Source organism: Colossoma macropomum, unplaced genomic scaffold, assembly GCF_904425465.1.
Source record: "Colossoma macropomum unplaced genomic scaffold, Colossoma_macropomum, whole genome shotgun sequence".
Classification (NCBI taxonomy): Eukaryota; Metazoa; Chordata; class Actinopteri; order Characiformes; family Serrasalmidae; genus Colossoma; species Colossoma macropomum.
Window position 1 is genome coordinate 5,172,170 of NW_023494802.1, and position 24,710 is coordinate 5,196,879.

Genomic DNA, 24,710 nt, shown 5'->3' on the forward strand with positions numbered 1-24,710 from the left:
CATGATAAAATCACAGTAAGGCACGGCCTCTCGTGGCTTATTGCTTTATGTTGGTTTTCATGACAGCACAAACACAGTGAATTCAAAATGGGCTGTTTCTGCAGCTTCGTTTCCATAAACGGGCTGAGAACTGAATGGACATTTTAATACTTTTACCATACTTACATACTACATTACTTTTTTTAAGCAAAAACAAACCAGTTTTCCATGATTTAGATCATTTGACACGATTCATGTTATGATCACTGTCTCATCATACATCAATGACAGGCTGTTAAAAAAATAGATTAAACAATCTTTATCATCTTGCTCAAAACCAAAGTTTCAACTAAAGTTGACTGAACAGTTTATCAAATTCAGGCACATGACTTTGCAACAGCTGACCTGCTGTGACCTATAAAATGAAACTTGCATTTAGAATTTATTAGACCGTTCTTAAGGTTCCATTTATCACCATATGTTTAAAGATGTTTAAAGACAATCTAGCACTTTTCAATCTAATCTCTATCTGCCCCTTTTATATCATATGTACAATAACTTTGACACAAACAGAAGACCACCTGATTTGATACAAGGTTATAACAGAAGGCAATGAGCAGGTTGTACAATGTTGAAGCACCTGGCCATTGACTTCTATTATAATCACATTTTACATAAATAGGTTTGCTATTGTAAATGAAACTTGCCATCCGAGGAAATGGACCACGTGCTACAGATGCACGAGACAGAGATTAGGTTGAAAAACACAAGTACTCCTTTAACATTTATCTTCCTAATGTTCAGTTTAAATTCAACCGTTCCAACAGCAAACATAATATGACCTACAGCTCAAACCATTCTGCTAGATTTTGGTGTTACCATGCAACAAGTTTCCGTTAAACACAGAATTACAGCTCAAATGATTCGCACACTTTCAAAAGATGTTGCTGTGATTTCATCCACATACATCCACCCAAGTCAAGGACAATGACACCCAGTTTTTTCAACAGAGGCTGAAAATACCTCAGTAGTTTTTATATTATTATCAAAGTCAGCGACAGGCTTAAAAATGCAAAGGCGTTTCTGAAACTCTTAGAAATCAAAGCGAAGACGCCTGCCTCATTTAAACATTTACAAGCAAACAAAACTGAAGAAAAGGGGAAGGCAATAGGCCACACCACCACACAAGCACACAGAAGAGGAAATGTACACTCCTGTGGTCATGCACTGTATTATTTGAAGAGAAGCTGGAGTTTGGAGGCAGCACGTTTCTAGTTTTTCTGGCTGCATCAGGCACTGCAGGACTGCAGAGTCAAGTCTATAGAGGCTAAACGCTACAGCTATCCACATCCACGATGTGAAAACCTGACAGAGTGAAGAAATAATTCATAACTTCACTGTCATTTTCACTACAGGCTGTTGCCAGACACAGGATGTGAGGATATATTAGGCTTCTGGAGGACAAAATGCTGTAAAGCTTTATCACAGCAAGTATAAAACACCATGCATTTTATTACACTCCCTCTTCTGTGAACTACAGCACCCTCTGCTGGCAGAGAGAAGCTTCAGCGCTTCGATCTCAGTCTCACGTCTACCACTGCTGACAGTGTTTGTGGATAAACGAAAGAACATGGTCTTTGGAGAGTTTCTCAGGATCAACACGGGTTTGGGAATCATGAACTCTGACTCCTTCTTCCCATGCCCAAAAACAGCCTGTCATGATGACACACACTGAAAGAGAGTGAAAAAGAGAGAGAGAGAGAGAGAGAGAGAGAAATATTACATTAAAAACAAGGGCAATTTTCTTAAGCATATTGTGAAAACACATTGCAGTGTAGTTCGGTACATACTGAAACGGGGCTACGGCGCTAGGGTGCATCTCATAGGTTGATGTTTTTGTCTGTTTGTTGAAAAAGAACTTCTTCTTTGAACTCTTACTGAATGCCATCGTCCATGGGTCTGAAAGTAGGACACAGAAGATGAAAATGTACACTGACAGTCCAACTCCCAAACCTGATGCAGTCAATACAGTGACTCAGTGCCTCAGCTTTCAACACTTCAACTTCAAAATTACACTAACTTCCAAACCTAAATGCTGCTGCCTCAAGCAGGCAGTCCTGTCTCGGTGGTGCCCGCACAGCGTGACGGATTTTGGTGATGCGGTCTGTTGGAAGTTGAGCACAACTGAACTTCATGCAGACGAATCCGGCCAAGGCAATGTGTTTACCGAATCAGGAGACAGGTGGCGTTTGCATGATTAATGTCTGCAGCTTGATGCATAAAACATTCAGGTACCACTTTAGAATAAGACTAACTTATAGTGTTTATGAATGGTTTAAAATTAGTTCATTTATGGCTGTTAATCACTGGTCATGACGAGCATCAGGAGGACACACAACACTCAATAACTTCTCCACTACAGGTTTGATACCACACAGGACAATATGCAGAATACAGCAAAACAACAAAAGCAGAAAGGAAAGTCACTGCTAACATAATGCTACCTGTAGCTTCAGTTTTTGAAATGATAAAAAAATAAACAAATAAACATCAAGGACCAAAATTCTAAATATGAGCAGGAAGTCAACTGTTTGGATGTTAGGCCCGAAACATAATTCACACAAGGACGCAAATGCTTCGAGCTACACATTCGGGTTTTGCGCGTAGTTGCGTTAAAAAATGTGTCGGTATCATTGACCGCAACTTTTAACTTGTGCATATGTGTTTAACGGTGCCAAAGAAGCTGTCCCTGAGTCTGACTTGGATATATGACAAAATCATTATCGAAGCGATTTGGGGGCAGTCATGGGCTGGAGGTCAGGGCACCAGCCTTGTGACCGGAAGGTCGCACATTCAATCCCTTCAGGCGACAGTACATGACTGAGAAGCTGTCCTTGAGTCTGACTTGAATATATGACAAAATCATTGAGGTGCCCTTGAGCAAGGCACCAAAGCCCCAACTGCTCCCTGGGTGCCGTGGATAGGGCTGCCCACTGCCCCCTAGTGTGTGTGTTCACTAGTGTGTATGTGGTGTTTCACTGCACGGAGGGGTTAGACTACGGAGGTGAAATTTCCCCATTGTAGGACTAATAAAGGTCACTTAATCTTAATCTTGAAAAGCACCACATAATTTGCCACACAGTGGAGATACAGTGGGGGCACTAAAGTAGCTTCTGTAATGGTGATGCTTCACATTAAAACAGTCCTTTTTATGAGCATCTCTTTTGCCCAAAATAAGAAAATTAAAAACTGTCTATCAGGATTTTATTTTTTTCAAAATTAATATTTCCCCAATTCTAGTCCCACCCCTCTCACCACTGACTGTTTTGATGATATAGAGGCCACTGGGCAGAAAATGGCGGTCATCTCGGCCTGTGTAGGAAAGTCGCGGCATTCCACCTGAACTCTTGGTCACCTTCATTTCCAACCTGAGAAACAGTGAACACACAAAACTGCTCAACACAAACACCACAGCTTCAAGAGGAGCCAAGGTCATGAGAGTCATGCATAGTGCAGACCACTGTCTGTACAGCTACTGACCTTACAAAAATTTTGTCCATCTCTTCCAACCGATAGACCTCTTTGACTCTATATAACACAAATCACATACAGTCCTTTTAAGGGCAGATGCTCAATTCTGAAGACAGCACGAGAAAGAGGAGATCAGAGAAACGAGAGTGAAAGAGGGAAACAAATTACCTTATTGGGTTCATGTCTGACCGGCTAGGTTTGGAAACAGCTTTCACAAACTTCTCTGCCATCTGAATCCTGCAAAACAGACACACCTCCAGCTCAGATACAGAGAGCGACTGCAAGAGATGCAAAGAAAATAATTTCAAGCCACAGCCAACAAACTAAAACTGATATCAGCACAGCAAAGAAAAGGTTCCAATGAGGGTGGCTGATGCTCAAGGTTGCTGTCTAAGCTAGGATAGAGCAAAGCTGACTGATCTCTTATAGCATCCAGATGAACGCTTTTTTTTTCTTAAATCAACATAACTGCAGAGCTTGAGAATTTAACCAATTATGCTTTTCTTGGCAACATAAATGACTGCAGAGCAGATAAAAAAACAAAATGAGCTATTACAATGCATGCTGGCTGGTGACTTGGCCTTTTAAAATTGATCCATAAAAGATACCATGGTCATTCACAGGGTTTTATTCTAGGGTTGTATGAAGCTCTGCTAATCACTCTAACAGAGTTTAAACAATAAATGGTCTTAAAACGCTGGAGTTACTGTAGCCTACAACTGCTAATTCACCAACCTTTAACCGTGAAACGCAGAAAACAAGTCTCGCCTAGCTAGTAATTAAGGTACAGGCAAAGAGAAAGATTTAAGATGAACATCAATGATTTGGAGACAAATGGACTTATTTGCATTTATAATCACTCCAACTGGTTTCCTGATATGTTTAAGTTGCAAGGAGAACCTGTCAAACACTAAAATGTGGCAAGGCTGAAATTCTTATTAGAATTTTCCCGTTTCACCTTAAATGATGCAGCAGTGACATTCTGATGACTCAAGCGCCATTTAAGGTGAAACGGGAAAATTAGAAGAAGCTAAAAACAGCCTCGTAAAAAACAAACGTTGAGAGACATTTTACAAGAAAATAATTCTACTTTTGTTTCCTGCTGGAGATGCGAGAAAAGCATCTATAGCTGAGCTAAAGCTTTAAGCACAGCAAAATAAGCCAGTGTTCATTTATTTTATATTTTTAGCCTATATTAGTACATTTGCACATACTGAGACATATTAACACCCAAGATGGTAAAATGGACATAAAAGATTCTGTCTCTCAAGGTGGTTTAATTTTTGTTGAAATGACAAAATGGCTCTTCTTAAAATTTGGGTTGCCGACCCCTGTACTAGGGAGTGAATGGTACGTTTTAAAACTTTTAGTGTTTATATACTATATTAAACTTTAATTTTAAGAAAGTGAAAAAAATAACATGGTTTCAAATCAAAAAATAAAAATATAACACATAGGATTTAAATACACAATTAGGGTGTTGAACTTGGGTTAATATTCATGTGATATGTAGACACACCTCTGGTTGAAATGCTGCTCTCTCACATCAGTGCCATTCAGCACAAGAGCATCCAGAACATGTACAGCGTTGATTCTGCGCTGGGCTTTACCCTACAAACACAGCAACAGAGTTGCACATCTATACACACTAACTTCACATAGTCTAGAAAAGTCTAGGAGCTGTTTAATATAACTTCAACTATCTTCATTCAAACAGCCTACAATAAAGCATTAAGGCTGACATGGCTTCTATTGTTTTGCTGCACCATTAAAAAAGAAATTTCTCATCACACAGATGGAATTCTGAATGAGTAGAGTGCTGTGGCAGGGCAAAGTGAGAGGAAACCGCAGAAGGCATAATGATTCAATTAGTGGACTAATTCAATGATAATTAACAGATCAATCAATTACAGAACCCGCCGTTAGATGCAGCTTTGCTATTCAAATGCTCAGTGCTTCCTTACCTCCCCCTTCAGCTCCTGTACAATCTCCACACTCAGCAGGGTGTCTCTAGGCAGCTCCAACTTAAAGTTTTCCAGCTTCCTCCAGCGCAGAGGGGCTTTGCCATCCCATGTGTAGATCTGTGATTTCTACACAAATATATAAAATTATGCAAGTTAAACAAACATGTTCTTGTAAACATGTTCTTTTTCTTTGAATTCATTTGAATTTATTTTGAAAGGAACATGGAATGTACACTTTCTCCATTCTTTATAGACACACACACAGAGAGCACAGTACAAAAGTCAGATGGCATCTTTCATTTATTTAATTTCCAGCCAAAGCAGCCATTATGTACAAATTATTTATTTTTCAGGAGTTATTTCTGAGGGGATCAGATGCAAGATAATCCACTTTAAGAAGGGTATAGTCAAAGGAAAATAAACTGCAAATGCTTTTTCACTTTCAAAATCAAGCTGCACTCTTGCTTCAGATCTGAAAAAATCCACAGGTGTTTCTTTCCATATTTCCACTAAGAAGACAACTTAACACTGTGTGTCTAAAGGACGTTTTAATTGTCAAGAAGACCTTACTGAGAAAATTAAATAGACAAAAAAATGAACATATGCAAATCAAACAAAGAAGCTTCTGGTGTTCTCAGAATAATGCACTGACCACCCCAGAGTGCAGATCTAAACACCACTGAAAGTTCTTAGGATTACCTGTATTGTGAGAAGCAGAAAAACAACTAACTTCTAAGTATGAACTCTGGAGGTGTGAAAAAATATTGAAGCAGATTTCTTCGCAAAACTGAAAAGGTCATAATGTTATGCCTGGTCGGTGTATGTGTGTGTGTGTGTGTGTGTGTGTGTGTGTGTGTGTGTGTGTGTGTGTGTGTGTGTCACCCCAAGTCCCAGGAGAAAGATCTGCTCTCCCCCTCCAACGATACATCGATGGTCCAGCACATGCTGCAGTCTATCCAAAGTGCTGGAGTTCAGGGGTGTCGGCCTGGAGTTAAAGCTATCAATGTCCAAACCCTAATAAACACAAACACAGTGGTTTTCAGCCAGGGAGGAAGACTGAGTCATATGCATTTCATTAGATCATACATAGAGAATGTAATACTATCAATTACAGTTGTATGTTATGGACAAAAGACTAGCATTGTGATTATATTGCAACATATTGCAACTACTTAAGAACTTTTATTTTTCTGAACCAAATCTTTGTAAAAAATACAGCTCTGTAAAATTAAGACATTTTAACATAAAAAAGGAAATTGTACTGAATCTTTAGCTCAGAATCAAACGTTGTATTGGACCTGAAAATGCGTGCATAATTTTGCTCCTAGTGTGCATGGATGTATGTTTCCTGTATCAGAAATCTCGTATTGAAACCCTACTGTATCATATTGAACTGAATTTTGAATGCTATGTGTTGCAATTAGAGAGCTCATCTGCACCATCAGTATTGTAAAACTCAATATTTCATAAAAGTAAAACTATACATCATGCAGCCGTACTATCCATGTACTTCAACAGCAGACAGACCTTAACAAGTTCATAAAACTTGGATTTAGGGTCAGAGGAAGAAGGAGTAACTCTGGCTTGATCAGGAATCTGCAATCAGACAGAAAATAAAGTCAGAAGCTGGACATTTCCATGAACCAGCACATCAACCACTAGCATGGTAGTGTATGTTCTAATCTTTTTTAATTCCTTGCTAGAGTATGGCTGTTACGCAGTCATTAAGCCACTGTGATTGGGGTATGGGTTAGCGCTTTATTTTTTAATTTGCTAAAGGGAATTAAAAAACTAGGGTCTGACCAATATGAAACGTGTGTGATCAAAACTCAATTTAGAGGCTAAAAATTCTGCTAAATGGTAGCATCTGATATAATTTTATATTTATATTTTGTACTACAGAAGTTTTGTGAAAGCACTATAATGTTAACACGGTAACAGATGGTATTTAAGCTTGCATTAACAAAGTTATTGAACTCATGCTTCCTGAGTAATGGCACTCCATACTAAATGAAAGTCTAACATAGCTTGTTTTTATTGTCTCTTAAACTGAGACAAAACTGAAGTTCACACAGTACTGTAGATGCTAACTATATTAGAAAACACATTTCCTGAAAGAAAACGTTTTATTTAGTTTTCATGCATCTGAACTCTTCTATCAAAACAATCTAAAGCACTTTGCCATTATCTTCAATCAACGCCACAATTCTGCATGAACCCAATACTGGTGTAGACAATATATTGTCCAGCACTCCCACCATTAAGTGACAGCAGTTCAGTTTTGAGAGTGAGCGAGCGTTCATTTGTACTTACCCCCCACAGTTTGAGACAATCCTTACGAATGTCAGCCTGTCTGGGCTCAGATAATGTCCTAACCAAAATGAGTCGAGGAAAAAAACAAACAAACAAACAAAAAAAACAAGGGAAAAAAAAAAACAAAAAAAACAACACACAGACACACGCAGATAAAATAAACTGCGCACACAGGACAAACAGCACTCTCAGAAACAAAAAAAACAGTGATAAACAGAAAACAACTCACGTGTCTCTGACATAGGCATGGATTTTAGACAGAGCTTTAATCTGCACTCTGCAGTGGCTGTAAGACAAAAACAAAAAGAGCACATGTTCAGGAATAAGACTGCATATATAATATCTGACATTTTCTGAAAAGAATGATTCCTGTCATAGAACAGAAAACGCTAACCATTATTTCACCAATTAGAGTGATACTAATCATAATATAGCATAGACACTTCTTGTATGTATAAAGCCCACTCCCAACAACATTATATGACCAAAAAATCTTGAAAATGGTCTATAGTACATTTTGGCACTAAACGTTTCATTTATTTGTTTAAAAAACAGCAGCATTAAAATAAATGCCAAATAAAAACGAAACAATACAATGTACTAATGTGCTTTAGTTTTTCCACAATGTCCAAAGCTCTCCTCAAGGCCAGTATTTACAGTTCCCATCGCAAACCTAGTTTATCTAAACAAGTCTTTATTAAATCAAGTGCTGCTGGGAGACTAACAAATCCATGACTGGAGTGTAGCGAGAAGTCAGGAAATATCCTGTGTTCTTCTAACCTACATATTAATAATCTTTTTTAAAGCAGGAAAATATTATGTTGCACTTATGTTTACTTGTTTTTGTTCCAATATTAGTTTATTCAAGTTAATTCAAAATAGTCTAACAATGGGAGCAAGTGGAATTACTTTAAGGAAAAATTTGTCTGTGGAATTCCTCATTTAAGTCAAGAACATTTTTCTCTTCTCCTATAAAGTTACATTCTAAAGATACAAGGTTTTGTTATGACAGCAACGTCGCACAAGACAAGCCATTGGATGCCTTCCATAAAAACTATGCTGGTGGCTGAGGTAGAGGTGTGGATGGGAGGACGTTACCTCTCATTGGACAGGACCATGTATTGATAGAAATCTGTGTCTCCTTTGATGATGTCCAGTGGCACCACATCGGTGACGTCTCTCTCAGAGTGTCTGAACTGGTTCAGCTTCAGATTTACATTGAATAAGTACTCTCTCACTGCATCAGAGCCTGGCTTCAGACTCCGACACACCACATACCTACACAAAGATACAAACACAGTGAAGAAGTAGTCTCTGACTGTATCAGGTCCCTGATTTTGACTCATGCATATAGTGGCCCCAAAAGTATCTGGACACTTTAATCTTTGGTAAACCTGAAGTTCTTTATGTAGCTTCCTAAAATGTTTAACAAAATGGTATTTGTTTCAGGGAAGAAACTTTTAACATATCAGACTAATGGTATACTCTTTGTGTGGAAAAAGAACTGAGAAAAGAAAGACCATCTTTGTGTGGAGGAGAATTCCAACAAGACTGAACTAAGACTACTGTAAAGCACAGGAGAGTCTGGAAGTTGGTTTTCTCAAAACTCAGAAGCGTACAAACGCATTTTGAATGCAAACCTGCAGAAACCTGCAAGAAAATAGACTGTTCTGTTTAAAATGACACCGCTTGGTTTGACAACACAATGTCTAACACATTTTAAGTACGGTACAAATGTCCAGATACCTTTTGCAACCAGTCCACACTTTAAACTGTATCATAGCGTCATTTGTGGTTTAAAAAAAAAAAAGTATATTCTGAATTTTGCAACAAATCTTGGCATCTTTGTTTCAGAGCAAGTTGCGAATCTTTTAACTGTGTAATTTGTGATATTTCTGTTCTTTCATTTCTAAAATGTTTCGGTGTTTACAACATACAGCACATAAATAAATAAATGTATTTACATAAATTTTAGGAATTGTCGCAAATATTGCAAAAACATAAACATGGACCACAAATCAGCCCAATTTTCACATTATCCACAAAATGGTCCCATAATCCACAAAACGGCTCATAATGATCACTGGCTCCAACCTAAGACTTGTGGACCCCTTGTCTCACATTATTTTCAACAATTCCCCACCTCAAGACACCTGGTTCAGCTCATCAGGTAATTTTCAAGCCCTTTATGCACTAGATCAGGTGTCTTAGGGCAGGGGGCTCCAATAAAATCAATGTTCAACACTCAAAATCTCAGAAAGTTTAACGCTCCATAGCATTGGGGCTGTCTGAATAGTGGGGCATCCAATCAAAAGTGGCATAATTTGAACAAGCCTCAGGGACTTTAGCTTCTTTGGATTAAAGCTGCTTTAAAAGAAAGCTTCCAAAAATGACCGCACACATCTGCAATACCCACTAGTCAAAGGTGATACTCGTATTTATAAGGCATTTTTCAAAACATATTTAAATAATACACCCAGACCAAACTTTCCTATGCTTTCTTCTTCGAAGTAAACAGATAAGAAACAAAAAGTAAAGTAAAAGTGTAGGTTCTACACTGCCATCTAGTGGAGTATGGAGTTCAGACAGCTCCACCCATCCATCCATCCATCCATCCATCCATCCATTTGTTTGTTTGTTTGTTTGTTTGTTTGAATGAATGAATGAATGAATGAATGAATGAATCTATCTATCTATCTATCTATCTATCTATCTATCTATCTATCTATCTGATTTCAGGCATCTAATGCTTTTTGTATAAGACAATGTATACCATTAGAGAGAATCTAATTCGCATATCAAAATACACTTTCTTTTCAATGTTTTAAACATTCACAACTTCACAAAATTTGGACACATCCCTTATACCCACATAGACACAGTAAACAAATGCTCACACAATGCTACCGGGAGCAATTTTACAGGAACACACTATAACCAAACCTGTCCAGAACTGGATGTAAGGTCAACACAAAGAGAATGACTCCCGTCTCACTACATCAAATAAAATACAGCAGCATACAAACCTCTCGGAGTTGGCAGGCCGACTGGTGACTGGCTTAAAGAGCGAGACTCTCTCAAAGCAGAGATAAAGCAGGTAGATCAGACCCACGCTGAACGGTGTGAACAAGTCAAATGTCTTGCACACAAAATGTCCTCCTAAACACACCCATACATGAAGTGTGAAGGCATGAACATAAACATCTATTTACATTGGAGAGTAAAAACAAATCAAACAATTTCTCTAATAAACACAGTAGCTATACACAGTACTGTGCAAAAGTCAGAGACCACCCATCATTTGGCCATTAAGTGCAAGTTATTCATTTCATTCATTCATTATTTAGGAGATATTTCTGAGCAGATTAAATGAGATATATAAATATAAGAAGCAAGTCCTGGCAGACCACTAAAACTGTTCCCATCAGATAAACAGGACTTAAAGCTTTCATCTTTGAGAGAGAGGAGAAAATCAAGCTGCTTCAGATCTGAAAACATCCACAGGTGTTTCTGTCCATCCTTCCACTCTGAAAAGACAACTCAGCACTATGGATCTTGCAGCTGTCAAACCATTACTGAGAAATGGAACTACACACAAAAAATATTTCTGCAAATAAAAAAAACGGCTGGTGTTCTCAGAATAACGGACTGTCCACTCCAGAGTCCAGACCTCAACATAACTAAATGTGTGTGTTACTCAGATTGTGAAAAGCAGAAAATGCAACCAGAAAAATATCCCTGCAGATATTTTGACAACTGAAAGCAAGTCACCTGAAAAGAATGGATTTCTGTTTCTGTTTCTTTTCCCTGCCACTGAAAATGAACTTGTACCTAACTGCCATTTTGACTGGAAATTAAAGACATGTAAGGGTTGTCTCTGACTTTTGCACAGCATTGTATAAAAGGTTAAACACAGGAATTCAGATTCCGCACCTGTTCTAACGACAGACAAGGCCACGAGGAACTGACACAGTAGGAGTTGCTTGCTGAGTATCTCCTGAATATTCTCCTGCCCTTCCACTGAGAAACCCTGCATTGTTAAATACATCACATCACTATTTCATCCAATCTCAATGCTCTCTACACATTTCTATCAAAGTGCATCCTAATTGTGTCTTAACTCTTAGAAGTCTAGATTTATCAGTGTCATTTTGCTATATATTCAATGTATACTTTTTTTTTTCAAAAAAATGCAATAAACAGTTATGTAATGAATTACATTTATATTTGGTTTATATTTTATATTGACAGGTTCGAGTCTGCACTTCAAATTATGTAAATATCTTCTCAACTAAGTAACCCAAATATGGTATGGATTAAAGGATTAGAATACATAATTTTAACATACTTTCTTTGCTCGTTTCAATGAGCTATGAGTGAAAAATAACTGATATAGAATTATGCTATATTTAAAACATGCTTTTGTTATTGCTGACAATTATTGTGGCTTCTAAGGATTAAACAATACGATAACTCCATTTAAACTCTATCTAACATCTAAAAAGCTACGTCCTGATTTTACTGCAGCAAACTCACCCCATCAGCCATGAGGAAATGTAAGCCTCGCCTCTCCGTGTTCTCCAAAACAAAGTTACGAAATGCAGTGATGTTCTCTGGACGTGTGATGTCACCATCACCTTCTACCCCACCTTCACCTGCAGGATACCATGAGGTTAGAGCACAGGGATACAAGCTCAGGACCAAAATCTTCATAAGCATAATGCTACAGATTCTACTCGCATGAACTAAACAAAAAATTAAGGAAAATGAAAGTCTTCTAAAATCCTTCTCCCTTTTTAAAATCCTTTTGAGAAATCTGGCCCTCCACAGATTGTGGAACAGACCAAGCTTATTAAGCATAAGAAATATGTTTCTGTTTACTTCATTTGTCATAACACGAATAACTATTAAATTAGCATTTTACTTTCTTTACAAAAAATAATCCACTTAACATACAGAGCAATGCTACAGTGAGCGGTTAAACTTCACCATAATAGGGTTCGAAGAGTTCACTGGGTGCAGCGTAGAAGTCCTCCAGTTTGAAATCATTCGCTCCTTTTAGAGTCATGCCGAATCCTTTCGCATGCCAGCGCTTCCGCCACAGAACGTACTCCGAGAATCCTCCGGGCCCGGCACACACGTCCCCAAAATACAGCAACTCCCCCTCCTTATCACGCACCAGGGGTTTCTATACACAAATACATGAATACACAATAAAGTTGAACAAATATTCAGCGTAAACTCAGAGGAAGGCCCACAATATGAGAGGCATTTGAGGATTTCACCCCTTGGCCGTCCTTTGGGTTGGTGAACATGTTGTCAAACACATGATCCATGTTCGCCATCTTCATAGCAGCTCTGAGAGTAAGAGAGAGAAAAAGCGTGTGTTACAGGTGTGACTACAGCCTACACTATATGGATGTGAAGTCGGGTTGTTATTGTAACAGAATCTGCTTTTCTGAGTATACTGTGTATATCAACAGTACTGTATCCTTTATTACAGAGAGTCTATAATTAGGCCTGTTTAATTAGATGTTTTGCAATGTAGCATGTGAAATGCTAGATTTGATAACATTTGATAGCATATTATAAAATGTTTTTTGCCATATTGCCCACCACTAATGTCAAATTATTAACATGATATGAAGATCCTTGTATGTGTGCATTACCTGTTGAGAAAGAAAGCTCCACGTATAGTTTCATACGGGTTGGATCGTGTGCGAGCTCGCCTCATTTCTTCACCTTCTAGATCATCAAATACACTCTGCAATACAATGAGCAAAAACATCCAGTTTTAAAGACAAGTAGGGTCTTTATCCAAGAGCTAGCATCACTTTACCTACACATTAACTAGAACTGCATAGCTTAAAAAAGTCATGTCTGATGAATGAACACCTTTTTTAACTGGTAACCGTTATACTATTAACTCTTTGTTTTTAAATACACACAGCATAATGGCAACACTGTTAATATGATTATAAATTTCCTTGTAAGACAAAAATTTTAAGTCAACCTGAAATCAAAATGGACTTTATTTTACCTTGCTAGTTCTTATCTCTGGTGATTCATCATATTATGCCGTTTGAAAGACAAAATTCTCGTTTCTAAAGACGTATGGCTTTTGCCCTGCCTCTGAAATGGCACCTGAGCTTTGATTGTCACCGTGCACCAGAGAGCAGATAAAAAAAACCTTAACAGGAAATATCCCATTTCACCTGCCCCTCCTACCACCCCCACCTACCACTGAGAGAAAACACTCAGCTAGCTCAGAAACCCTCCATAACACAGTGATTCACTAAGAAATACATGCAGGGGTATATTCATGTTCACTTTAGGAGTTTAGAACAAGTAACTTGATAAAATGCAGTTAAATTATACCTGCACTTAGTACTGACCTACTAGAAAATTGCACTGTGCCCTTTACCACATCCTCTTAAGAATATATCTCACATCATACACAATACAGCATTCATAAATACAACAAAACACAGCATCTAAGCACTGAAAAAGGGATTCAATTCAATTTATTTCATCATCTATTTCACCTTGCAGCGTAGCAGTAGTTGTAACAGATCCTCTGAACAGAACGCCGTCTCATCATCAATCTTCATCTTACTCTGGGATCATACAGAAATTCTGTTATTTATATATTAAAAAGAAATTTTATTTCAAGTATTTTGGGAGCATTTTTGTTGGTGTATTTATCATGAAATGTTCACACAATGCAAAGAACAGTCGTTTCATTCAAATGATGCAAAAGAAAAAACAAATAAGTAATACATTTTTGACCAGCGATTATCTGAAAGCTCATACGCAGTCAAAACTAAATGCCTATACGGAGCCCACTTGCTGGACATTTGTTTGGACATAGCTACTTATTTTTCACATTTCAGGGTAACAGTGAAAACACTACAACTAAGAAACAACACAAATAAAATTATGAAAAAAAAATGTAAACAAATCAAACTATCCTATATGTTAGATTCTTTCAGATATTTAGTCGTTATGAGGAGCCTGTTTTTTTCATATCAGTTCGTTCATGTACCCAGCAAAGCGCAAACCTCAGCTAAAATGTAAATTAAGAAAGTTATTTTAACGAAAAAACCTGGCTTATAAAAATAAACTGATTTAACTGTAAAGAAATCAGCATTAGAATCGGTCGAATTCATGGTCAGCGCAACCCTACTTTGTGTAAGTGGACGTATAGACTGTGTCGCACTACCTCGCCCATAGTCATCCAGTCACTCAGCTCATCAGCATCCGGAATCTCTGTAGAACATTCTGGAAACCATGATACTTCTTCAAGAGCACTGGGCTGAGAGGGAGAGGGAGAGGGAGAGAGAGAGGAAGAGAGAGAGAGAGAGAGAGAAACAAAGAAAGAAAAAGACAAAGAGAGAAACAAAGAGAGAGAGAGACAGGAATGAGAGAAAGGAGAGTTAGGAAGAGACATGACAGAGAAAGGGACAGAAAAAAGAAAGGAACAAAGAAAGACAGAAAAAGAGAGCGAGCAAGAAAGAAAACGAGAGAGAAAAGGATGAGAGAGACAGAGAGGAGAGAGTGCACAAGAGAAAAAAGTGAGAGCAAGAAAGGGGCAAATGAAAAATAGAAAGAAAAGTATAGAAAAAAGAAAAGAAGAAAAAACGAATGAAAAACAACAAGAAAAAAGAAGAAAGGGAAAGAGAGAAAGAAACAAAAACAATGACAGAGCAATACAAGAAAAAGGAGAAAAGAATGAGAAAGAAAAACAAATGAAAAAAACAAGGGGTAAGACAAAAGGAAGAAAAAGAAAACATTAAGAAACAGAAAAAGAGAGAGACAGAGAGAAGAAAAAGAAAGCATGAAAAAGAAAGTGAGAGTGAGAGACAGAAAAAGAAAGGAAAAGACAAACTGGTTAAGCATCAGACCACAGCACATTACATCTGGTGCACTGGACACAGTGAACTTAGTGGTTTAAATATCTGATGTGATGGAGAAGCAGTAGAGTAGCAGTGGCTACTCTGTGGTCATGTTAGAGTACCTCAGGTTCATCCTGCCATTCCACATTGAGTTCTCCCTGAAAGCCCTGCAGGGTCAGCCCGAGACCGCGCCTCCCTCGCTGAGTGGATGCTTCCACAATCTCCTTCCGGCCCTGGCCAAACTTACCCAAACCCTCGCCTTCTTTGAAACCCATTTTGGCCTAAGAACAAGAGACAAAATAGATCATTAAAATGTCTGCAGTGTATGCGCACATAACATATGGCATATAACCCTGAGAAGGATAAAGTACCATGAGTTTCTGAGAGACACTGTTGTACATGGAGAATCTGGAGGAACCCTCAGTGGCATCATTGCTCTGAGAATTCTGGGATGCTGTTGGTTTGGAGAAGCTGGGTCTGTGATCTTCAGCATCACTGAGAGATTCGCTCTGACTGGAATCTGTGGGGGGGTGGGGAAACAGAAATTGAAATCTGTGTTTTGGTCATTTCCATACTCCAGAATAACGGGACACATCCATTATTAGCACAAGGGGGTCAGCATTGCCTGCTGCAGGCTAAATACACACAGATACATGTAAATGAGTTGTTTCTTATGATCACAACAACACTGAACTCAAAATGGGCTGTTTATGTAGCATAGTTAATATATATGGAACGTATGGACGGGAGAGTGAGTGTTTCTCTTTGCAACGTTAGAAATGTTTACTTTGTATTAACCGCTTTTACTTGCAAAAGTGAGAAAAATTGGATTTTTTGGGGGGCCCTTTAATTATAAAAACAATGCATATAATAACTATGTCTCTATACTAGTGACCACAAACTCCTAAACACCAACTGGTGATATATAGTATTATTATTAGTATATTTGAGAAGCATACATCTCTGTGCCTTTCTATACAACTGGATCATGTATGAATTACACTGTTTTTTTTTAAACAGCTAGCGCATTTTCTCTGTTCCAACTTACCAAGCTTCAGAAAAACTAAATATGGTGATACATGTGTATATTAGAATGTCTTCAAGTTTTGTGATGTTATCATTTTGCCATCATCACCAACCCCTACTGCTAGGCTGCAGAGTTGCTTGCTGTTATATAGCTTCAACAGCCATAAAACCCTGGAAAAAAAGAAGGTGTTCTCCCTTGAACACAAAGAGCCAACGGTGCTCTCATTTGTGTCTATGTTTTTGTTTTTATATATTAAAGTGCTTAAGAATGCTTAGATATTAGGCCACAATATATCAATTTCCATGATGTATATGATCTTAGTGGGCCAGGTACCTGCTGGTGGTTACAGTATGATTTTTATACTAATGAGGCAATGTTTTAATTTAACTGACCCTGGCTAGTGGTTCTCTGAGATGACTCCTCATCTTCATCTGAGCTGGCCTCTTCCCGTCGAGCTTTCTTTCTTCCTGACGCCTCATCTGCTGCATCTAACCTCCTCTTCATCATGGCTGCAGGTGGAGAGAGGACCTGTATGAAAACGCAACACATGGGGCGACCAGTGACAACACACCAACACTATTCTTCTAAATTGCACTGAATTGTGCCTGATAATAACTGTGACATGCAACATAACAGCAAGGCATAACACATATCCTAAACATAAAAATCAAAACAGTGTATTTGCATTGCTGAATGCTCTATACAACACAACACAGTAAAAAGTCTAAATAGAACAAGAATGCATTAGAGTAATAATAACACCATTATGAGAAATATCTATAGTTGTCCTACAGGAATTTCTGCAGGATTCCTGCAAGAATCTTTAAGACAGTAGATTCAGACAATTACTATAATTCATTCATTACATGGCACCACATAAGCACAACAGAATCATATAGGGATCGGCATTGCGCAGATGTTTAGATTTGGTTATGTTTTTTATTGGAAAATGTTTAAAAAATGATTTCGGCTAAATGTATTTTATTCTTTTTACTGCATTTATAATCCTATACAAATACTTTTCGCTTTTTTACTTTTTACTTTAATTTCAATGTAAGTCAATGGAACCAGACATTTTTCCAAGTCATTTTTGGCCATTTCCTTTGGTCCCTTCATCATGAAATTTACAAACAGTGTAAAGGGCAATATGCATTTTCAAATTATGTCAAAAACTGAAAACCGACAAAAATGGAGATATGAGGTTTTCTTCTGACAACAGCGGTATGATATTTTCCATAATGCTTTTCCAATGGTAGAGGCAGTCCCAATTTATATACTTCATGTATCAACCCACACGTACATGAAAACTATTGGCTATCTGCATGGGCCCACAATTCCAATGTCATTCCATACCTAGTAAGGATTACAGTATTATACATCACCACAGAACTGCTGCAGACCTTAGAATAGTAGCTACTTAGCTCTTTTCGTAAGCATATGAACCTGTACAGCCCCTGTCATGCATACCCCCTTAAAAAACATGGTTCTTCAAGGGTTCTCTAATATAGGCAACCATGAGTTCTGTACAGAACCATTTCCTCTTAAAGGTTTCTTTGCATGGTGTAATGGTTCTTCAGATTGATGGAGAATGTGTTGTATGTAACCCAAAAAGGGTTCTGCTATTTTTATGATGTTAAACTTGTAACAAAAAAGTACCCTTTTTGGTGCTATACAGATCCATTTTCAAAAGGGTTCCACACAGAACCACATCAATCTGAACCACCACGCAAAGAACCATTTAAGTATGAAGTGGTTCTATACAGAACTCGTGCTTTTAAATAAAATCACTGCCTTTACTAAATAACCCTTAAAGAATCATCTGTTTAAGGGCGCGGAAATGCACTTCTAGGCGCTTCACAAAAAGTGGGCAAATAGAATAAGCTTAAATGAAAGAGTAATGAAAATGTAAAGGGGGTCACCGAAGCAGAAATGTTGTGGGAATTTACCTCTCCGCCTGATAATCTCGCTCAGGTTAAACCTCTTTGCCTAAGTGAGAAAAGTCATTCCACATCCAGCCCCACTTTTCCTTCGCAGGAGAGCTGCTGGAGCTGCTGTTTTGAGTCCTAATAAAGGTTTTACTGAAATAAGAATTCCCGCCAATTGGCTGGATAATGTCTGAGCATGATTCTGTAAAACCAAACCCGGAGATATGAAGCCTCTGGGGTTTCGGTTTCAGCGTCAACAGCTGCACCAGCCCAGCTAGCGTTAGCACACTAGCTAAATATTACCACAACAAAAACACTGTGCTAGCACATTGCTAGCGTTTTTACAGGAAACGTATGCGCTAATGCGGCTAAAAAGTGCAACTCGTCTAAATATCTGAGTTACATTAAACGAATTAAGAACAATTTAATCAGAAACGACTTTGTTTTTCTCAACTGCTCAATGCGAACCCGCGCTTACGTACCGCCAACTGGCGCAGGATGATGACGACATAGGGACCTTAAACAAGTGCCTGACTTCATCGAGACAGGTTTAAAATTAAAAATGTACATTTTAATTTTACATAATTTCCTGTTGGCCTGTTTGTAGTTAACTTATGTTCTATTTCTATTTAGGTCATTGATCTAAACTTGTGATTGTTTCTAGTCAAACTTTAAACGGGTTGTTGACCACTCAGATTTTATTACTACCAACTAGTATTACCACTTTCTTAATATTTTTGCCTAAAATACACTTTTTTCCGTTTCAGAAAGGCAAATTGGTACAATAGTCTTCCATTGCACGTTTATATGGTTGCTGATTTTCAATCTTAAAGGAAAATTCCCCAGATTTTTCACAATTTCAGCATAAATAAATGGTTAAGATCTAAACAAAGTCATTCAGAGTGGTTTGATAAGAAATGCTCTGTTCCAGAGAAACTTAACAAGTTAAAACTGTTCACAGTGGTAGTGATGGGAACCAGACGTCTAAATTTCTAATTTAATGCCTGTAAAAGCTCACAGAAAGATGAATATGATGCCTGAGGCCTCAGTCACTGCTTTACAATAGTATTGCAGTAAGATTATGGCATAAAACACATTTTGAAAAATATTTTCAAGGTGAAGAGATACATGCAGGACATTGTAAGGCAAAATAGTTCCCAAAAACTACTAGATTTACCACTGTTTTATCAATATCAACATTATGTATATAAAACAAAACTCACGCACATGTTGATTTACTGGTCATTTTGGATAGTAAATAAAATAGACATTGTAAAGAAGTCTTTAAATTACTCTACAATTTCACATCAAACTATGCAGAATGGCCTTGTTCACATCTCAAAGAGTGAATTATGTGGAAAAATTGGTGGAATTCATCTTTAATGCTCACTGGAAGGAGATGGTAAAGGTTAATTTAGGCCTGAATGAATGGTTCCCAATCCAGTCCTGTAGTTTGGATGCACTGTAGAGTTTTATGTTTCCATGCTCTAACATACACTACATAGCCAAAAGTATGTGGACACCCCTGCTAATTATTGAGTTCAGGTGTTTCAGCCACAACTACTGCTAACAAGTGTGTATAAAATCAACCACATAGCCACACAATCTCAATAGACAAACACTGGCAGTAGAATGGGTCGTACTGAAGAGCTCAGTGACTTTAAACATGGCACTGTCATAGGATGCCACCTTTGCCACAAGTCAGTCTGTGAAATTTCTATCTTGCTGTGTCTGTCCCTGTCAACTGTATATGCTTTTATCGTGAAGTGAAAGTGTCTAGGAGCAACAACAGCTCAGCCACGAAGCAGTAGACCACACAAACTCACAGAGCGAGGCCGCCACAGCGCCTTATCCTCTTTTGGTTAAATTAATCACTAAAGAGTTCCAAAGTGCCTCTGGAAGCAACATCGGCAAAAGAATTGTTCATCAGGAGCTTCATGAAATGAGTTTTGAAGGCCAAGCAGCTACACACAAACCTAAAATCAAAAACCTCAACCGCACTGAACACCTTTGGGATGAATTGGAACACTGATTGTGAGCCAGGTCTTCTCATCCAACATCAGTGCCTGACCTCACAAATGCTCTTTTGACTGAATGGGCACAAATTCCCACAGACACGTTTCAAAATCTTGTGGAACGCCTTCCTAGAAGAATGGAGACTGTCATAGCCACAAAGGGGTGGGGATGAGATGTCCAACAACCTCATATGGGTCCAATGTATAGATGTACACATACTTTTGTCCAAAGAGTGTACATTGGTCATGTCTAAGACTCTATCATAGAACCAGTGCTCAATGTCATGAGTTAATATTAATCCCTAATGATTTGTTTAGCACTGTTTAGTATTTTGTATGCCTTTTTTTCTTACAGGCAAACCTATGACATCAGAATCAATATCACTTTTATTCACAGGGGCGTCGTCTGGCCTGGGCTTCTGGAGCTTTAGGCCCGAATATTTTTAAGCAGCCCCAAACCTTGTAACACTAACATTTCACACATTGTGCCCCAGACTTGATTACACATCACTTTCATGACAGCGTCATTCAGGAGCACACAGAGAGAAAAGGAGAAAATGCATGCATGCCTGAAATTTCTGTAAAAAATCAAATTTAGAACAGTGTAAACAGCAATCATTTTAAGTTATAAAAGTGAATAAACTGGTGTTTTAAATCTTTATATGTAAGAGTAAGTTAACAGATCAATGGGCCTCATTCACCAACTGTTCTTAAGAAACAAGGTTTTCCTAAAACCCAGTTACACAATTTTACCAGAATTCTGACATTCACCAATGTTTTCTTATCTGAGATTTGTTCTGAGGTAAGAATAGAATCTACACACACTCAAGAGCACAAAGGTGCGAATAATTCTGCGGTTTAAGAACACGTCATGAATCTGACATAGATGTTCTCTTAGGACCTTTCTTAAGAACACATTTAGGAAAAAACATAGAAAGATATTGTCCCATTGTGTGTTTCATTCTGTTAAGTCATTGTTTGAAGTGCAAAAATTAAAATTTTAAGACAGCCAGGATACTTACTTTTATAATTTTAAAATAAAAAAAGCCATTTGAAAACCTGCCCAACCTGAGCCCAATGTTGTACTGTGAAAAATGTTTATGCAATGCATTGTTGGCCCCGTTGGGCTCAGGTGGGTACAGACCTCTAAAAATGTTTATTGGGACACTCACAAAATTACTCAGATGAAATAGTTATTTAGCTCTTAAAATCTATAAAATCTACAGATAAAATGTTCTTGTGTTAGTAGAACATTCGTGAGGAGATGTAGAAATGACTTTATTCATAGCATTATTGGGAAAACAACTCTGTTTTTGACACAACTTTTTCATTTTCTTTCTCTCTTTTCATTTCTCTGTTTTCTTTTGCTTTTTTATGATTTTGTTTATAAGACATGTGAATCAACACTTCTCAATCACTGCAGGTTTTGTTGATGCGTAAATCATCACGTTAAATAAAAAGTACCAACTGCATATTTTATAGGTTAATTTAAAAAGCCCCAGATCCAGATTGCCTTTTTGCAACATTTCAAAATTACTAATGTGCTACTAAAGTTGCTAATGAGCTACAAGCTCTGATCTCCTTTGAGGTTCTTCTTTCAGCCATTTCTAGCCCTGAGCAAGATTGGCTTTTATACTTATGAGTGATTGATCCACCCTAAACCTATTAAATCCATTAAAAATATAGCCATTGCCACCCATTATACTGGCTTGAGGGGCACAAATCCTGTGCGCAAGCCACCAGGGTTGTCTTAAGCAGCTTTATTAGGCCAATCAGCGTCATTCCTTAAAGCCCCGCAAGTCATGAGACCACAGCCTGATCCAATGTTCTTCTTACTGGTATGTCCCTTTGCTTAATATGGCCCATGTGGAAAAGCACAAAAACTGTAAAATTGTTACAGAGTAATTGTGATGTATTCAAGTTATTAAGCTAATATATTGTGATGAGATCTTGTGGTGCTCCTCACTGATTCAATTCAACTAAGACTAAATTCATCTGTATTAGTAACTAACAAAAAGATGTGGAAAAAATGCATTTAAGGTTTTGTTCGTACATCATATGTTTCATAAACCAGATTAATAGTGTCCATATTAAGTTTTAATAAGTTATAATAAGTAATACGTTTTGACTGAGTTTTCTTTGAACGTTCTTTCAATGTGCTCGCGATCATCAGATTCATCTGCTTAGGGAAGCTCTAAAGCCCAAAATGTTCTTCTGCACGTTGTGTGCAATTACACATTTCCACCAGAGAGGTCTCTAAATCCCCAAATATCACAAAATGTCACTTAGTATTTGTCAAAAAGCGCAGTGGGTCCAGAAATTTTCTTCCACTGTTCTTTATCAAAGTGAATTAATTAAATAATTTTTGTTACGTTTTGTTTTTGCAATAAGAAGAATATGATTTGGGGTGGGTGGGTTGTGGGGCTCCCCAAATTAGAAATTACATTAAATAAATAAATAAATAAATAAAAATTGAAACAACAATGCAAATGAAATAAGAGGTCTAAAGAAGACAAGTAGCAAATAAATAAATAAATAAATGAATAAATGACACTAAAATAATACTTTGATTAGTGCTGCTGTGCAAAAATCTTATGATAATTGAAAAAAAGATTTTGATTGTTAATCATTCAGATTAAATTTTTACATACACATCAAATTTAGGTACATGTTTTGAGGGTGCAAGCAAAAGTGTGATTTTCTCATTGCACATTCTGCCATTAAGAAGCGCCATGCATCAAATGATAAAAACAACGCTTGTGAAATCCAATCTGACAGGTCAAACTGAGTTGTATGTCCAGTGATCTGATCTGAATCAGATTTATAAACCAAATACAAATACAAATGTGGCTTCCCTCCAACTTCATGTATTTGCTGTTTAGGTTGCAGAAAACTGTTCCTCCTCAAATTGCATGTACCAAAAAACACTGAGCAAAACCTACGGCCGATTTAAATTCCAACACTGACCAGTTCAGTTCAACTCAATTCCATTAAATTCAATTCAGTTCAAGTAACTAGACCATCTTGCAGCACTGCAATGAGGCCTGTTTGTTTTCCCATCACAGTGACTGAAAAAGAGTCTACTGGCGTGACCTGAAAAAATCCATTGAAGATTGACAACGCAAGACTCCAACAGCCTGCACCCAGCTCAGCCCAACCCTACTGACCCACTCGAGACCTGATCACGTGGGTCACCAAAACTCCCTTTGATCCAAATCCACTTATTTTTACCCTCAAGTCGATCATTTAGGATTACAAATGTTTGGCAAAGTTCAATTTGTGTACATAACCATGTACATGCTGTCAGTAAAACTCTCACATTTAGCCTAATGGAAAAAACAAGCAGTTGGGGAACAACATAAATGACTACTGGACTGAAAACTGAACTGCAAAAAGATCTGAAAACTCCACCTCTAACCTGTGACCAACAGCACACAGCGTCCAAGCATGTTCATGCAAGTTCTGTTCATGCTGATGGAATTCTTTGGAATAATTACTGGAATAATTACTCAAATCTGCTCTGACTATTTGGATGGAATGCTTGGTTGCTTTGAAAGTTGGTTGTTCAATGTGAATTTGACATTTAATGGCATGTTTACCATTTAAAAGTTTGGAATCACTTGCCATTTTAAGAATTTTGGTTATTTTACCAACAATAACTCAAACAATGTGGATATAAATTTTATAAGCTTTTTACCAGAAGGCATTTTTAAATGCTGAATATTCTAAGAATTCGGTGAAAAAGGAGTAATTAAAAAAATAAAGAATATACCGTAATTATTATTTTTGAAGTCATTTTTTGTCAAGTTATTTGCCTCGACTTTCAGCTCCACATTTAGAACCATGATGAACTCTGGATATTAATAAAATTCTGGACAAATTAACATTTCTGTATTTTTATTATTTGAATTATCTGAAAACTCTGAAGTTAAACAGGATGAACATCATGAATCATTTTATGCATTTGCCCACAACCAAATTGGACTTATGTTATTGAAAACATTAATTCCAAACCTTTTTCCAAAATCAGCGTAATGTACAAACCCAATTAAAAAAAGGTG

The 24,710-nt window shown here is 37.5% G+C and overlaps 1 protein-coding gene across 1 annotated transcript in view; it reads right to left on the reverse strand.

Moving 5' to 3' along the window:
- Positions 1-981: 981 nt before the first annotated feature.
- The window catches only part of cmtr1 (cap methyltransferase 1), a 40,642-nt gene continuing 16,913 nt past the window's right edge, over positions 982-24,710 (reverse strand). Inside the window, 24 exon segments of the mRNA XM_036591279.1 lie at positions 982-1,687; positions 1,689-1,710; positions 1,830-1,938; positions 3,295-3,407; positions 3,520-3,567; positions 3,679-3,747; positions 5,030-5,121; positions 5,475-5,600; positions 6,357-6,488; positions 7,002-7,070; positions 7,788-7,845; positions 8,017-8,073; positions 8,886-9,065; positions 10,814-10,946; positions 11,721-11,817; positions 12,324-12,442; positions 12,777-12,975; positions 13,073-13,145; positions 13,457-13,551; positions 14,333-14,404; positions 15,010-15,102; positions 15,805-15,963; positions 16,054-16,202; positions 17,102-17,218. Of these exon segments, the coding sequence (XP_036447172.1) occupies positions 1,571-1,687; positions 1,689-1,710; positions 1,830-1,938; positions 3,295-3,407; positions 3,520-3,567; positions 3,679-3,747; positions 5,030-5,121; positions 5,475-5,600; positions 6,357-6,488; positions 7,002-7,070; positions 7,788-7,845; positions 8,017-8,073; positions 8,886-9,065; positions 10,814-10,946; positions 11,721-11,817; positions 12,324-12,442; positions 12,777-12,975; positions 13,073-13,145; positions 13,457-13,551; positions 14,333-14,404; positions 15,010-15,102; positions 15,805-15,963; positions 16,054-16,202; positions 17,102-17,218 (2,498 nt within the window). The 3' untranslated portion in view covers positions 982-1,570.